Below are 16,126 nucleotides of genomic sequence, written 5' to 3'. Positions count from 1 at the left end.
TGGTTGTCACTCTGTCTCATAGTTTTCACATCAGTGCCCCACTGGAAAATGTCTCAGGAAGTTCCAGGGTTGAAGTTGCATGAAGTTTTTAGAGCTTTTACATGATGATGAAACCAAATCAATAGCAGCACACCAACAATATCATAGCCTTTAGTGAAAACCTCTGGAAACAGGGAACTTCTGCAACAGGTGCCCTTAATATTGCTTCTCAAAAAAGCCCTGTAAGGCATGGGGAGATACTGGGGTCAGAGAGGTCCCAGTCTTTGTCTCTTACATTCTTCCTTTCAGCAATACCTCTGGAAGGGAAAGGTGCTGAAATCCCCAGGGCTGGGCAGCCTTTGGTCTGCCAGGAACACACATCAATAAATTTTTTGGGGGGTGGGGGGCATGCACGTGTACGTTTCTCAGACATATTTGCTTCGAGGGAATTCATGCAGCTGCCAAATTGTTATCCATTTTGGTTGGAGATACAGTATATAGAAGCCAATCACTCATGAAGTTGCAGCTGTACCAACATTGCAAGATGCCTGCATTTCAAGATTTCAGACAAAGCAATTGACTTACAGTAACTTTAAACTTCAAGCTCACTTTCTAAACATTCAATCAAATGCAATCTTAGTTGGCATTAGCACTTTGGGATTATTCATTAATAAAACTCACATAAATGTCTCCCTAAAGAATACAAGTTCAAAGAAGGCAATGACGTGAAACGCCACATACCACTGTGCCTCTCCAGGCTAGTTTGGAGAATTCCAGCCACTGGCTTTCCTCCCTCTCATCAGGTTTATATTTAATTTTGTTTTATTCTAGGCTTGTGGACGCCTGGCTTTACAGCCTAGGTGGGAATATTTATTTCAGAGCACACAGAGTTGCAGCAGCAGAATATCCTTGCTTCAGGCTGGCCTATCCAATGTGTTTGCAGAGCCTGGACAGACATCTCTGGAGTAGACCCACCAGATTTCTTTTTCTCTTTGGCTGAAATCCGTGGCTCTCGTGCTGCCACTGACAGCAGTGGCCTCCTAGCAGTGGCTGTTTTAATGCCGTGGGCACTTGCTGTAACAGTTACTGCCATCCTCGGTTGCACTCAAGTTATGGCTAGCACAACTTCACGACTACTTTCATGCCAGATCTCCTACAAACAATCACATTCTGCATCTTTAATCAACAATCAACAATGCTGCAGATCAAACAGGTGATCCAGTAGATCCCTACTGCAGTGAGTCATATTCCGGAATCATCGTTTGACTAATTTTCTTAAAGGGTAACTTTCATTGTGAAAGCAACAAAATGCCTGTTAACAGTGAGCTTGCAGAACACAGTCACAAAGATTTTGCCTCTGGAAAGATAGAGGTATAATTGCCTACTGTTATTTATCTGTCATTTGATGAAAGCACTTATCTTAAGATGACTGAAAGTGATAGATGCAATTACTAGAAGTTATGGTTTTGGTGTAAAGAGCCCTCCCTTTGAGAAAATGAAGTAGAAATTGTACTTAACACCTCAGTTACAAAGTTAACCAGTGTTTACCTATTTTGGGGGGGCACAGCAGTGCATTCACTGGGGTCTTTCACTGGCAAAATGCTAACATACCTGCAGGCAACTGAAAATGGCGAAGAGATAGTGAAATGTCATGACATCGCTATTCACTGCCATCAGCCCCAGGAGCCATGTGGCACTGATGAGCAGAAGCAGCAGGAATGCTGTCCGCAGCACTGAGCTGTAAAGCAAGCACACACAGGCATTTGCAGCAAGAAGGAGATAGGAAGAAAGCTCAGTTTCTCAATACAGATGACAAAAAGTGCCCTATCCTTCTTGAGAGCCCACACGAATCTGGAGAGGAGTAAATGCCTGCAGTTCAGCAAATGGAAGGGCCCTTGAGGCAGTGCTCACCAGCTTCCAATTCCCAGCCCTCTCCTTGTGCTACACAATGACTTAGGATATTCAGGTTTAAAAAAAAACAAACAAAAAAAAGGCAATCTCTTTTCAAGTCTGTTTCTAGGGTTATCTTCCAACAAACATGGCTGCTCGCCAAAGCCCTACTGTTCAGTCTTGTTGACTCTGAGGCAGAGATCTGGGCGGTAAATGGCCAGGTCCGTCTCATTTCTGTTTGTTGAGCTCATGTTCACATTCTTTCTCAACATTACAGCCCAAGGCTTTGGATCAAGAGCACTCAGGGGAGTGTATGTTTGCTTAAAAACATGATTTATACGGACAGTTTGAAAAGTCACAATTCTAGAGGCAAAAGTTTCATATTCTCAGTAAAATAGCTGCCATTAAGTAGCAATTATACTCATTTGTTTAGGAAGATTTAAGAAAGAAACTTAAAAAAAAAAACAAAAACTGAGATCTAATGCTGAGTAAGTAGCTACCAAAAGCCTTTTGAAATCTTATACAGCTACCTGTTCGTAAAAAGGGGCTGTCTTGCCATAATCACACTGTAGTTCACAGGCAACTTCTGAGCTTTGGGCAAAATAAGGCTTAATGGGAGCATGCTGCCACAACAGCTAAGAAAGGCAGCAGGTTTCAGCTTGTGAGCTTTCTACTCATCCCATGGCAAAAGGGCTGGGGGTGGAGGCCAGTCCTCAGCACAGGAACCTCAATGGGTCCCTGCCTGACACAGCCAGTCATCCTGGTATGCATCAAGGAGACGTATCTGAGCTACAGGAGAGCACGAGGACAACCCCCCTGGGAACGCCAGGGGTGAGGTGAAGTGTTAGCAGGCAGCATGAGGGAAGAGACATGGAAGGACTTTAATGACACCATTCGGAAACCAATCCTTTCGCTCTTCCCTCTCCTCTCATGCCTACACCTGTCAGTGGTGCACAGCAACGTGGTACAGGTTTTCACAGTGCTGCCAAGCGAACCCCAAGAATAGGCACTGGTAAAGAGATACCAAACTCTTCTACCAATGCAGACTGGCTCTTTCTCCAAATATCTTACTTATTTCCAACTCTGACGCTCACTTTTAGGTAGTTCTATCCCTTTATTATTCCTGGCCAGAACCTCTTCTACAGCTCTTTGAACCCAAACTTACATGACTCCAGTTTTTTCAAACGAACGTTGCCTTCGCCTGCATGATGCCTTCATTGCTAGTATAAAGATGACAGTATTTATCTGGAAGAGAAATTGAAATAGCAGCATGAGTTCTTTCTCAAAATTTGTTAAGAGTTCATTTTTCAATGACAATGAGATTTTTAGCCTAAAATGGTTTGGAGTGCCAAGAATATTTTCCCTTCAATCCACATGTCTCTTCAGGTTCCAAAACTGATCTTGTTTCAAGCCAAGTTTCAGTCAAGATTGTTCTAGGATTCTGGGTGAAGCATGGTAAGACTGCCTTGTGCAAAGAGGTTTGAATGAAACACAGGAACTCAAGAACAGTTGCCCTTATCCAGATCACAGTCCACTCACCCAGCACCTTGTTTCTTCTGAGGCCAAAGCAGGATATAAGAATATAATAACAGAGCAAGCATTCAGTAATAGCTCCTCAGAAAGCCCCTCCAGCTTCCATTGATTTCCAGAGTTGGGATACACTAGGTGGGGTGGTTCACTTGTACTATCACTCGCAGAGTGATAAAAAAAAACAAACCTGTGTTGTCAGTTTCTTCAGTCACTCAATTTCTTAGCTCATGTAGGGCTTACCATTGTCATCATCCTATTTCTATCTATCTCCTGAGAGAGCAATGGAGTAGCTCATCCTGTTTTGAATCTGCCTCCTCCTCTTCCTATCTGCACTGGAGAAGACAATAAATAGCACTTCACAGCTATATTTTCCAAGCTACCACACTACTACAGGCTTCTGCCCATCCTCTTCTCTGCGGCTTTCTTCTCCTGAGGCCGAAGGCTCATAGTTCACTTAATTGCTCCTCAGTGGGGGCTGTCTCATGACTCAGGTAACTCACAGCCCCGTTTCACACCACTTCCAGGTGTACTTCACTCCTACTGGAGAGACCAGAACTGCACGTGGTATACGAGATACAGTCGCATGTATATGCATCTTCTGACAGAGAAGCTTTAAGGGAGAAAAAACTCCAACTCTTCAGAGTACCTAAAACTGGAATTATTTAATATTTCTGTAGGAATTCTGAATGCAGTAGCTAGTTGTAGCTCATTTTATTGTCTTGTTTTACAAGCTGCTCAACCAATGTTTCAAACATGGAACAAAGCAAACGGGAAAAAAACAAGCACCTCTCTAGCCACAGTGCTAGACTGTCCACAAACCATGTTTGCACTGGCAGCCCTCTGATTTCCAGAAGCCTAGATCACGTGTTATCTCTTCAAGCAGAAGATGCAAGCTTGAGTATACCGGCTTCTAAGACAGGAATACTGCTGTTTCAGACTGTGATTATTGGTTGACAAAACACAAAAGAAAAGGTAGTAGAATGGAAGAGACAGCTCAGGATGTGAACTCCACCATACTTACCACTACAACAATTACAATGGGCCCAGCAAAACTCCAGATAAGGGTGTCATGAACAGACAGCCAGCAGAAATCAGGGTTCCCATAGCCTTGTGGATCCAGCCCAACAGCAAGCCCTGAGCCACAGAAGGGAGAGACAGGTCATCAGAAAGTTGCTGATGAGATCTCTATAACCAGCCACAGCAATAACATTGTCAAATCACTGCCGAGCAAACAAAATTACAATGGCAAAATGTGTTCAATAGGACAATCCTGGAAATAAAAATCTAGACAAATATTAAAATAAAACTTCCGTAAATCAAAACCCTTACACTGGCTATCCCATATCAGATGACACTATTGAGTTTTGCCTATCAGAATAAAGTTCAGCTGCATAAATCTACAGTAAATGCAAGTCCCAAGTTAATTCTGTTCCAGCATGGTCTTACAGCCATGTTCACACAGCGTGCTGAAGCCTTCAGGGTGAGTGCCATGTTGAGGAATTTCAATAAGCCTACACAGCAGAATGACATGAATCATAACTAAGGAGATGTCTACACAATAAAAAAAGTGCATTCTTAACTGCTGTGAGCTTACTGTCACTAAAATAACACTGGAGACAAAGGAACTTGGGAACTCACGGGATTTAACTGCTTGAGCTCAGGAGCAGAGGCTGATTCATTTCGACCTGCAAACCCAGGTAAGTGACTACCTCACACTGCTTTCAGCACTGCCTGAAATGGAGTTTGCTAAATGCCCCAAGGCAACCGAGTTAAGAACACACCTATTATTGTTTTATTTTTCAAAGCCTGGAAACTTCTGAGAAAGAATCTCAGAGTCCAACCTCTCCCAATCTCCAGTGCTATCCGATTTTGTGCCCTACACCTTGCTCCTATGGCAACAACTGCCATTTCTGCCTTTGGCCTGCAAAATACCGCAGAGTTCTTCTTTCTTCAAGAGGCAGAAATCGATCCCCACGAGGCCCTCGGCCAGTGACATATGGTAAATGGCTGCAGCATGTTGTGTGGGCACCAGGGGCACCTATTGTGCTGAGCATATGACCTGCCTCAAGCAGGCGTCCCACGTTCGTGGCAGCGCTCTGCAGTGGGGATTTGTGCCTATTAATAAACGCTGTCCCAAGTTGAAGTCTGTGTGCTCTGACAAAAAGACACAGAAAAAAAGGGAGAGCTGTGTTTTACTCTTTCTGAATGAAAACTGGCACGTGGCCAACGTTCACATCTGGTACAGGCCTATGGCCCATGAAAATTAAACTGGCTATTTAGCAGAGCGGTGGATATTGGATCTGTTTTCTCTGAAGTGTGGAATGAGATAGGACTGGTCTCTCTCTCTCTGTTCCCATTGGCTCTACCACCACTGCCTTCAGCAGTTGCCATCCAGAAAGAATTAGCCATAAATGATTAAGGGACCATAAAGTATTTTATACTGATGTAATTCTATAGACCCAGGCCTGGATTTCCCCATTAGTGGGACTTATGCTACAGTTTGACCAAACATCTGGCTCAAAGAGTACCTAGCAGACTGCAGTATTTTTTCACTCTCAAAATCCCACCCTAAAGTTCCCCACTGAACACATGGGGCAACCTGCAATCTTCAGGTAGGTGGTTCAAATTTTACTGGAGGTGGTACAAATTTCACAACAATATGTGAAGTAACACTTCACCCAAAGGCAGAATTCAGCCAGTGCAATTTAATATAAAGAACATTTTTGCATGCCAATTAAACGCCCTGAGTGTGTGGCCTGAAGACAGTTCCATGATACCCACAGGAACTGGGGATGCTCTGCTGGGGAAGCCCAGCACCCACCCCATGAACATGCCAGGAGCACATCATGAAGCACGTTCTGACCCTTCTAAGTTCCTGCAGGCCCTGCAGCGACTGCACATCAGCCTTACCTCTCTCCTGACTCATCACCTTGCTTAGGAATTGCAGCAAATCCTGAGATATGGCAAAAAATATGATCTGGGGTATACTGATTTAAAGACAATGAAAGAACCTGTTTTAGCATGAGCTCTCGATGGCAAGCATTTATTGCAAGTGTGTGCCAGCCAGTCAGCATGCTGCCACAAAGAGGGGTCTTGATGGATGCCAAATCCAGAGTTTTGTTCCTGAGGCAAGGAAGTCATAAAATCCCTTTCCTAGATGGATCAAACTACATCTTAAAATGAGCCAACTTAAAGTGAATTTAATTTGCTTTAAGCAAATTCCACTATTGCTCCCCACAGAGGAATATTCCACATCCTTACTCTTTTTGATGGCTATAAGCCATCAAACCTACATCTATTCACAGAAATTTGCTTTTGTATGGAGTGATTAAATGTGGTTCCTCACCACTGGGCTGCTCCTTATATAAACATTTTGCTAAGATTTTTTTTCCCCCTGAAGTTCAGGTTTCCCTTTTGTAAATAGCCTGGTCTCTTCATAGATCCTTTAGGAATTCTATGTCCCAGTTCACAGCAAATGTCATTTCAAGCATAAAAAATATGAAGAGGAAAAAAAAGAATAACAGGTTAAATTGACTGCTGCCAGAGGTTCATTTTTTTTCCAGGATATCTGCAAAAGAAATGCACTGGGCTACATAGTTACCTTTTAAATAAAATTAAAATGTCCTTTGGGTGACCAAGACTAAAATTCTTTCCCATATTGAAAAACATACACAATCCTTCTCTCATCAAGAAATTTCAAAGAAATGGTGTTCAAAATGCATGTTAGGAAGTCGGAACCTCCTTTAGATAATAAACTTTAAAATTCTTAACAGAAACTTATTTGTAATATGCATGTAACAAAGCTATCCGAGGGCAAGAAATCCCAATTGCACGATCTATAAGGAAATTATTTTCTTTTCAGATGATTTTAAACCTGGAAGGTCAAACTAATGGCTTAGCTTTCTTGATTCACTGTAGATTCCACAAAATCCTCTGACTCCTTCAGTAATAAGTATCTGACTTTTTCATTTAAGTTAACTGTAAATCAGTGGATTCAGAATTTATGGTACAAGAGGCACCCTGGAGCCGTGATTCGTAACATATATATAGTTTTAATACTGAAAAATTGTTCCATGTTAAAGGGAACAATTTCTCATCAGAAAAAATGTGGAAGTGGTGCAGTTGTAATGTACAGATAACATAATACTGCAACTGGGACACTCTCAATTCACTAAAATTAATGAGAAACCAAACAAGAAATGGAAAATCCTTCAGATGAAATACTACTGAAGAGCTAGATGTTCTGAAATGCTAACTGTTTCCTTCCATCAGGTGATAATAGTTCTCTTCTACCAGAAGTGATGCTGCCTACCATCTGACAGCACTGAATATTCCCGCAGACCTTGCAGTGGTGCTGGTAACAGCTGCACAAGTCTGAAATGCTACAGAAAAGGCATTCTCTATTTGAAGTGCTGGGGGTATGTCCAGAGTGGTGGAGCCCTCTGGACCTTACACTGCATCCTGGATAAACTGACAGAAGTGAAAAGTATTTACACATAGTTTGACACAAAAAATCTTAGCATGTCTCCAGAAAGGACATTCTTCCTCCCCATACTATGTTTTTATATTACTTTCCTTTAAGTCACATAGAAAAAAAAAAATATTTTTTTTTTCAAAAGTCTAAGTTGCTCCACAATATTTTTCCAAGTGTATATGATTGATAGCTATTTATTTGATTGGAAAGATCTCTAAATCTCTGTCACTGCTGACAGTATGTTGTTATCCATAGAAATAAATGAGGAAAAGTTAACTGTCTGCCGAAGATCTGATTTCCCATATGGCAAAAGATACATGCTGAAATAGCTGAAGCAAAAAACTCCCCTCCAACTGTTCTGCAAAACACTTCCCAAGGAGCTGTCTGCCCGCATTAAGGCAGCACCATGTGCTCAGGGCAGCACTGGAAATGTCTGACTGCAAAAATAGGAACGGTGCGGGCGGAGGTAGATGGGTTCCTGCAGAACACCCTGCAACAGTTTAAAAGATTACTGCCTCCAGCTTTTCATCACTTTTCCTCAACTGAAAGTTATTGCTTTTCTATCTGAAATGATGTAAAAGGCTGTTTGAGTATTCCCAGCTCATTTTCATGCCAAGTAAAACGGAGCTGCTGAAATCCTCTTCAGGGAGCATTTAGTGATGGCTGTGGGCACTGCAGAGGGAATGCCCAGGGAAGGACAGCAATGCCCCATGGGTAGCATTACTTCTGAAGCCATTGCAGCCACCTCCTCAGAAACTGTGACCATATCCCAGCGTGGATACGGACATGCATATGCCTACCAGCATGGGGAAAGACTATTTCGGATGACTACAAAGTAGTTCAAATAAGCCCACACTTACAGCCAAGCAATGTTAACTAGTCCTGCTTTAATCTGGGTGCAATTATGTTTATGTTGTTCTAACACCCTCAGAATCACTTCAGCTGGGACAACAGACGTTTGGGGAGCAGATCTGCCAAGTTCCAGTCCCTTCTACTAGTCACAACACATCATGCAGGAAAGCACTCCAGTGACAACAGCAGCTGAATGCATCCATAACCATCTTGGATGGGGTCACTTTCCTGAGATTTCCAGCAGAGATGGCAGGGAAAGCAAACACAGCTGCTTTGCAGTGGTTGAGGGTACCTGTGATAATGGCAGGAATGCCCCAGCCAACGACGTAGTAGAACCGCATGTGCCCAAAGTTGATGTTCCTCACTTCAGTCAACATCCGGTAGATGTGGAGCTGCTCCACGAACATCCACGCAAAGGTACTCATGTAGAAGTAGTGCAGGAGGATGGCAATCACTGTACACACAAACTGCAGAAGGGAAAGAGCAAGGAAATTAGAGCTGCTTTTCTGAAATACGCAGCCTGGTGAGTCACCGACCTCAAAGTGCAGATAGAGAGGAGTGTGATAGGAAGGGTTTGGCAGAAAGATCACACTGCCATTAATTTACACTTCTGTTGCTTTTACTCAGATTCAGAAAAGCTGTGCATATTGTGAATTATTTTTTATATTGGTATGCACCTGCTCTGAACATGCTTTGGCTTTACCCTACTGGTCCAATATGCTGGTCACTGCCTTGCCCTTGCCATGCATTCTGTGGTTCATTTCCCTGTGCGTATTTGCTGCCCACTTGATGCTTTTGGCCCCTCTGTCTGAATTCCTCCTGCTTGCAGGCAGAGCAGTGCTGGCAGAGCTCCTGGCTCTTCCTCCTGGTGCAGAGCAGGAGGTGGGGATGCCCTGCAGAGGCTGCAGACCCTCTGCCCCGCCTCGCTCATGCGTCTCTCCTGAATAACACTGTTCCATCAAATTCAGCAACAGTGGGTTTCACTGCACCAACCAGACCAGTCTAGTTGCAAAGTCAACAAACTGTTCTTGAGTGTTCCCTGCACTGACTTGTTGTCTCCCACTTACACACCAAGGGCCAGTCCATGGGTTTTTCTGCTACTTTGCTCTTTCCAGTGAGAGCTGTCTCTCCATGCAACTGCACCGTTTTTGTATAGTTCTGCTTTGTTTTAAGGTAGACAATGGGTCGTGGTGATATTGGTAAATAAACTGTGCTTGGCGGAGGTGGAGGGGAAGTGTGAGAAAGATTTTAGATTTTCATCTCAGGTCCTTCTTGCTTAGTAAAACCCCATTTCTACGGAGAGAAATCAATGAGGTTTCAGTCCAAGAAGAGTGAATATGCTTCATCTGAGCAAAAAAATGAACTATAGACCTCAGTCAAAGAAGTTCAGCCTTTCTTGGAGGTATTTTCTTACCAGCTGAGTGAAACGTCTCTCTCAAATAGATTGAATTTATAGAATCATAGAATATCTCGAGTTGGAGGGGACCCATAAGGATCACTGAGTCCAAGTCCTAGTTCCAGTCTGATGTGATTCTATGTTCTTGCATAAGAGCAGCACGCCATTTTGTCCCTGTGGGACCATGCCACAAGGATCTCTGACACTAAGGCTAGAGTTCAGATGTAAGGAATACTAAGGAGGAAGCAGCTCTTGAAGAGCTGGCATGATTTATATAAAGAGATAATAACTCAGGATTGAGTAACAGAAATTGTATGAAAAGGAGTGAGGGAACTTGCATTAATAAGCAGGTAGGGATGAGAGTGTTTGGCCATACTACAGTCAGAGAGCAGCAAAAATGAAGGACTCATGGAAATCAAAGAGAATACGACTAAGAGAAATAGCTACAGAGGGCAAACTGGCAGCTAAAGTCAACTTTGTGATAAAATGGCTACTTTGAACCCTCTGAGCTTCACAGGCTTATATCTTTTGCAATATATTCCAACTAAGTTTTTCTCCCAGCTGAAGAGTTTGATGGCTGAAAATAAAAATGACCACAAGCATCCTACAGCCAAGATAAAATCTATCCCATTAGCTCTATTCATTTGCTTGTTTGAGGGGCAAAGCAAAGGACTCTGTCAAGGATCTGTGGATAAGCTTGAGTTAAGAGCACTTTGAGTAACCACACAATTTTTGTTTCAAAATATTTTACTCTGTGCTTCTGATTCTTTTGTGGCACTGTCCCTGCCTTCTGATTTTAGTGTGACATTTTAGTGTTCTTGCATGGCATAGTGCTCAGAACCACAACTCAGATTTCCCTGCTCAACTTTGCTGAGGATATTTTATAATCGCCAGCTTTCTGGATTCACTTACTGTATCAGCTCTATTACAGTGTCAAGTGTTATTAAAAAAATGTCTCACCAAATAAAAGGTCTTTCCTCCCTCTATGTAAGCGGGGCTTTTTTGTTTCTACTGGCACATATGTATGAGTAGACTGTTGCCCTGAACATTACCTTTTTCAGGTAAGAAAAAAAAGGTAAATAAATCACTTTCCATCAATTGTCCAGGGAAAGATTAAAACCTCACCCAGAAATGTGACTGTTAATTCACAGAAACCCATAAAAGCCAGGCTGGGTGCCAAGCAGCGCAGCATTATTTGTGCTCCAGCATTCTTTCCCTCTTTATGTTCATCAGTGCATGACTCGTTAGACAACTCTCATTCCATACAGACAGATGAATAATTGTCTCAAGTAGACATGGCTTACGACCCTCCTAACTTCTCAGATTGACTGGGTAGGCTGTAAGGAGCAGCTTCCTGCTCCATGAAATGCATTCTGCAACTTAAATCATAAGTGGGTTAAGGGTTTGGGCTGTTTCACCAAGCCCTGGTAACAGCACAGGACAGGACTGCAACCCTGAAGACTGAAAATGGGAAGCAACAGAAGAGAAAAACCTTGCAAAGTACATCCAGGAGTAGTTCTGGCACTGCTGAAGTGAACTGTTTTACTGCTTTTAAAAGTATTTGCTTGGTGCTCCACTATATTGCAAAAGGAATCTGGAGCTGAGAAGCCATCTCTCACTACCTGAGCTTTGTAAGGTGCTGCAGACATCTAGGCTCGTCCCTCTGCTCCACAGTACTCATGTCCAAGAACTGAAAGCATGTAAACTCTGCTAGTGAAACACAGTGAAAAATGAGTGCTGTGCTCAACAAGACATGAGAAAGGTCAAGTTACACAGAATGCCGTGGATCACTTGGGCAGGTGAGCTCATTTGAGAAACAGTTATTGTATTATGCGAACTCATCTATTATTAGACAAAGACAATGCAGGTCACACATGATGTGAGACCGTATCTCATGGCAGGTCACTGTGAAAGGCCTCACTGTAAAGCAGCTGACTGGAATATCAGGGAATATCAGAATATGGGACTGGAAGTGGCACTGTGAGATGGAAAGTTTTGTCCAGTTTAGCACTGACAATTTCCAAAAAGGTAAAAGAAGGGAAGAACGCCCTGAAAAAAAGGCATCAGAGTGACATGAATCTTAGAAACTGAGGAAATTAAAGCACTGCACTTTTACTTAGTTTTCTAACTGAAATACTGTTGAATGTGGGGCTCTAGGGAAGACAAGAGGTCTATCAAATGTATTATGAGAACGACTCAACAGCATCCAATTACCAGAAGCTGAAATTAGACAAAATTCAAGAGCACAGAATCATAGAATCATCTGAATCGAAAGGAACCCTTAAAGTTCATCTAGTTCAACCCCCCTGCAATGCACAGGGACACCTACAGCTCGACCAGGTGCTCAGAGCCCCATCCAGCCTCACCCTGAGCGTCTCCAGGGATGGGCTTCCACCACCTCTTTGGGCAACCTGTTTTGTATATTCCTCATATCTGCTAAGGACAGAATTTTTATTGCATCTCATTGTCCATTTGTCTGCTGTCTGTTTGGTAAAGGAGGCTGAGAAGCTTGGACTACTTGCCTGTTTGTCTCCTACCTGTCTGTGTGGCAACCACGACTTTTGAGATGAGCAATACTAAGAATTAAGAGCAATACCACATATAACACTACGGAGATAAAATAGCAATGAAGTTCTAAAGACAGAACATGTGTACTGTGTATTTCACATTCGGTCCACTCGTGGCTCATGTTTCTTGATGTGTAGAATGCTGGAGGTCTATGCACTAAGCTTTGGCAACAGGTATGAAAGTCTGAAGCCAAGGTTCACAGTGGCTGGAGAGCACAAGGCAAAGTGACAGTTTCCTACTGATCCTTGAATGTGGCAAGCTGTCCCATGCCTGGCAAGTGGCTTCTCCAGAACGGCCATGGTAGGTATGCAGCATGCACTGAGCACCTGCACAGTAGAGCACTGCTGATAATCTACCTGTCAACACCAAAAGCCATTTGGGGTTTGTGGAGTACCTGCTTCAGGAGAAACTGGAGAGACTCCTACTGAACAGGCAAAGCAAGGCACACTGATAGAAAGGAAGAAAATGGAATTCGGGATTCAGTTCCTAGGATAAGCCTTCAACAGGACTGCTGTCATGCTTTTGAAAATAACATATTTCCTAGCATGGCTATTTTTCATAAAAAATATACAAAAGAATACAATCTTTCTGACATTTAAACAACTGTCTGGGCCAAGCAGAAGTAAAAAAGAAGAGAAAGTGAAACAGACATGAGCAGACAAAAGTCACAGTATGAGCCCCTGATTTAAAGTCTGACAACTCTCGCAGTAGGGATGAAGTAACTCTTACCGGGTTCTCGGTTTGGTTGATTCCAATGAGGAAGACAAGCTCGGAGAAGAACAGTGCAGCCACCAGGTTCTTGTGGATGCTGTGCAAGTTGGACCGCAGTGTGCGGATCAGAACCAGCAGGATGAAAGTAATCAGCAAAGCCACCAATGAGATGGAAACAGTTGTGTAGGTGACAATCTTCAGAGGAAGCACCTCCCCATTCTGTAGGAAGAGATTGACAGAATCTCTGAGTTCTTCCTTTCTTTTCCTCCAATCAGACCTACTACTTGGGAAGTCAGTGCTTTCATTACTACTGAGTCAATGCACAGATTTGCTTCAGACCAAGTGGAGTGGGTGATGTCATCTCTTGAGTCACTCAACATTTTGAGAGTGCATGGGCAGTATCCAGAAGGAGCAGGGAGCTAAGTGAGAATCTTAGTGTGCCTCAGGCTAGACTGCCCCTCTTGAGGCTATCCTGAAATGTTAAAAATTTGTGGAGCTTACATCCTTGTTCCTGCCATTGTAGTTCTACGTGTACTTAATATCAAGTGGTGCCACAACTATTGTGCACCTATAATCCTTATCTCATTCCCTCATCTGCACAGCCTTCTGCCACACAGGCTAGCACAGATATGCACTGCAGGCTATGTCACACACTGACCAGGTGCAAAGTATCTTGGAGGTCCTTGAAGATCAAAACCCTTGAAAATCCCACTGGGGCACGAGCCTGGGATCACCCACCTCTCGCTTCGAAATGTCCATCAGGACAGCAAAACTGGTCAGATGGTTGCACTGGCAGGCAATATGGCTCTGGTTTCTGGAAAACAGCTCACATCCTCTGGAAGACCAAGCACCTGTCCCGCCAATCCTGTGGGGAAAAAAAAAGGTATCTATGGGAGGCATCCTTAGATCTAACTCTCAATTCCCGCTGCTGCTGCTCTCCAAGACAGCTCTTACTCCACAAACAAAGAGGACTTTAAGTATCAAGAAAGAAATATTTACAGCGGTCACCTGCCTGACAATATAATCAACTTAAAAAAGCCCTGAGTTGAAATATTGCTCGCCAGCTGTTGTGGCTTTGCCATAATCTGTTTTGAGTTAAAAATAATTCTAAAAAGTCCTCGTTTTATGTCAGTGATCATACAAGCAATATGGGGAAGTGATTGCTCAGAGCAAACTGATCATAGCAACCGTATGAGGTAAAAAATACCAAAATCACACCGACATTTTTCAGGCATCTCTATTTCCCTACACTTAGTAAAGCTCTTACATGAAATATATTTCAGCGGAAATATGACTTCATCACATTATTCCTCTAGAAAGTAGACAAGAAAAGTTAAAACCAGGAGTTAACATTTTATATCAGGAAACGTATTAACATCATGGAGGAACCAATCCCTTAAAACTTTTACCCTATTCAGCCTTAACTCCAGAAAAGATTTTGTGTCTAGATTTTTTTATCCTGACTTTAATGAGTAATAAAAATTCTTTTGCAATTATTGAAAGTTTTTCTATTCGAAAGATTACACAGGTGATCTTTTACATTCAGTAACAAAATAATTATTAAATAGTTTTAATGTCATTTTCTCTTGAGAAGTACTCACATTTTAGAAAAACTCTTTTATTATGTTACAAGCTCCTTTATAATTGAGGCTGTAGGAAAATGTAACACAGACAGCAATGCCATTGAAGTTGCCAGCAAATAGCAAATGGATGAATCATGAATCAGACCTAATGAGTTATTCAAGCCCATACAACGCTTAAAAACTTATGAAAAAGGGACTTGTCATTTCCTCATAATTGGCAGAATCATCTGTACACAGAAGCACATCAAGAAATTGCTTATCTAACCTTTGTGCTGATACAATCTCAGATTTCTTTACAAGCAGGCAAGTGGAGTAGTTTATTATTGCTAACAAAATACATTTCTGTTTGCCTCTTCGATTCTTTTAATGATATAATCTCCATAAGTTTTTGACTAGGAGGCAAACATTTCCTACGTTAGCTTGCTCTTTTATTTCCAACACAGGATATTACCTTTCAGTGTGTTTTTCCATAGGTTTACTAGAGTTTTAGGGCCATGAGAAAATAAGTAACAGCTACTCCTCTAAGTGTGGGCTGACAATACCATCCTTTTGCTATTTATATGGTTTCATGGTTATACATGAAATACTTAAAATATTAGAAAATCTTTACTTGATGAACATGTAGCTATCATGGAATCATAGAATGGCTTGGGTTGGAAGGGACCTCAAGGATCATCAGGGATTGCTGCCTCTCAATGCATTTTCATTTGTTTTATCAGCACTCCAGAAGTATCCCCAGCAGGGCCACGCTGCTTCCACTATCCCATATACCCAACGAAAGACACATTAGTATATAAAATTCTTCAATTTTTTCAGATCTTCACTAATTAATTTACTGAATACAAGATACCTAAATGAGTCATATTTTAATATTTCATCTTCTCCCTCATACTCTTCTCCTAGATTCACTCTCTGCTTATGCTTGCTGTCCTGTACTGTCTGCTTACTACCAACAGCAAGAGGTCTAAGGTTTTGAATAAGGTATTTCTTTTCTCCATTTTTTCCTCTAAAACAAATGGAAAAAGATATATAATAGATGGTGAAAGGAAAGTTGCTTCTTCTCAGTGCCACTTTCCTTGAGTTGACTTCTGATTCAGAAATGATTCCTGAGATTTATAGTCTTAATATTTTATCTCCTTTTTA

The 16,126-nt window shown here is 42.2% G+C and overlaps 1 protein-coding gene across 1 annotated transcript in view; it reads right to left on the bottom strand.

The window, feature by feature from the left end:
- The window catches only part of CELSR1 (cadherin EGF LAG seven-pass G-type receptor 1), a 155,482-nt gene that overhangs the window by 6,723 nt on the left and 132,633 nt on the right, over positions 1-16,126 (bottom strand). The window contains exons 23-28 of the mRNA XM_065743564.1: positions 14,139-14,265; positions 13,419-13,619; positions 9,018-9,192; positions 4,421-4,533; positions 3,035-3,114; positions 1,591-1,717 (exon numbers count right to left, since the gene is read on the bottom strand). Of these exons, the coding sequence (XP_065599636.1) occupies positions 1,591-1,717; positions 3,035-3,114; positions 4,421-4,533; positions 9,018-9,192; positions 13,419-13,619; positions 14,139-14,265 (823 nt within the window). The remainder of the gene's footprint in view (positions 1-1,590; positions 1,718-3,034; positions 3,115-4,420; positions 4,534-9,017; positions 9,193-13,418; positions 13,620-14,138; positions 14,266-16,126) is intronic.

The sequence above is a fragment of the Cyrtonyx montezumae genome, unplaced genomic scaffold (genome assembly GCF_038088225.1).
Source record: "Cyrtonyx montezumae isolate F1298 unplaced genomic scaffold, pur_monq_1.0 scaffold_3, whole genome shotgun sequence".
In the NCBI taxonomy this organism is placed as follows: domain Eukaryota; kingdom Metazoa; phylum Chordata; class Aves; order Galliformes; family Odontophoridae; genus Cyrtonyx; species Cyrtonyx montezumae.
Note: the sequence above shows the minus strand (reverse complement) of the source record. Positions and strands in the feature narration are given on the sequence as shown.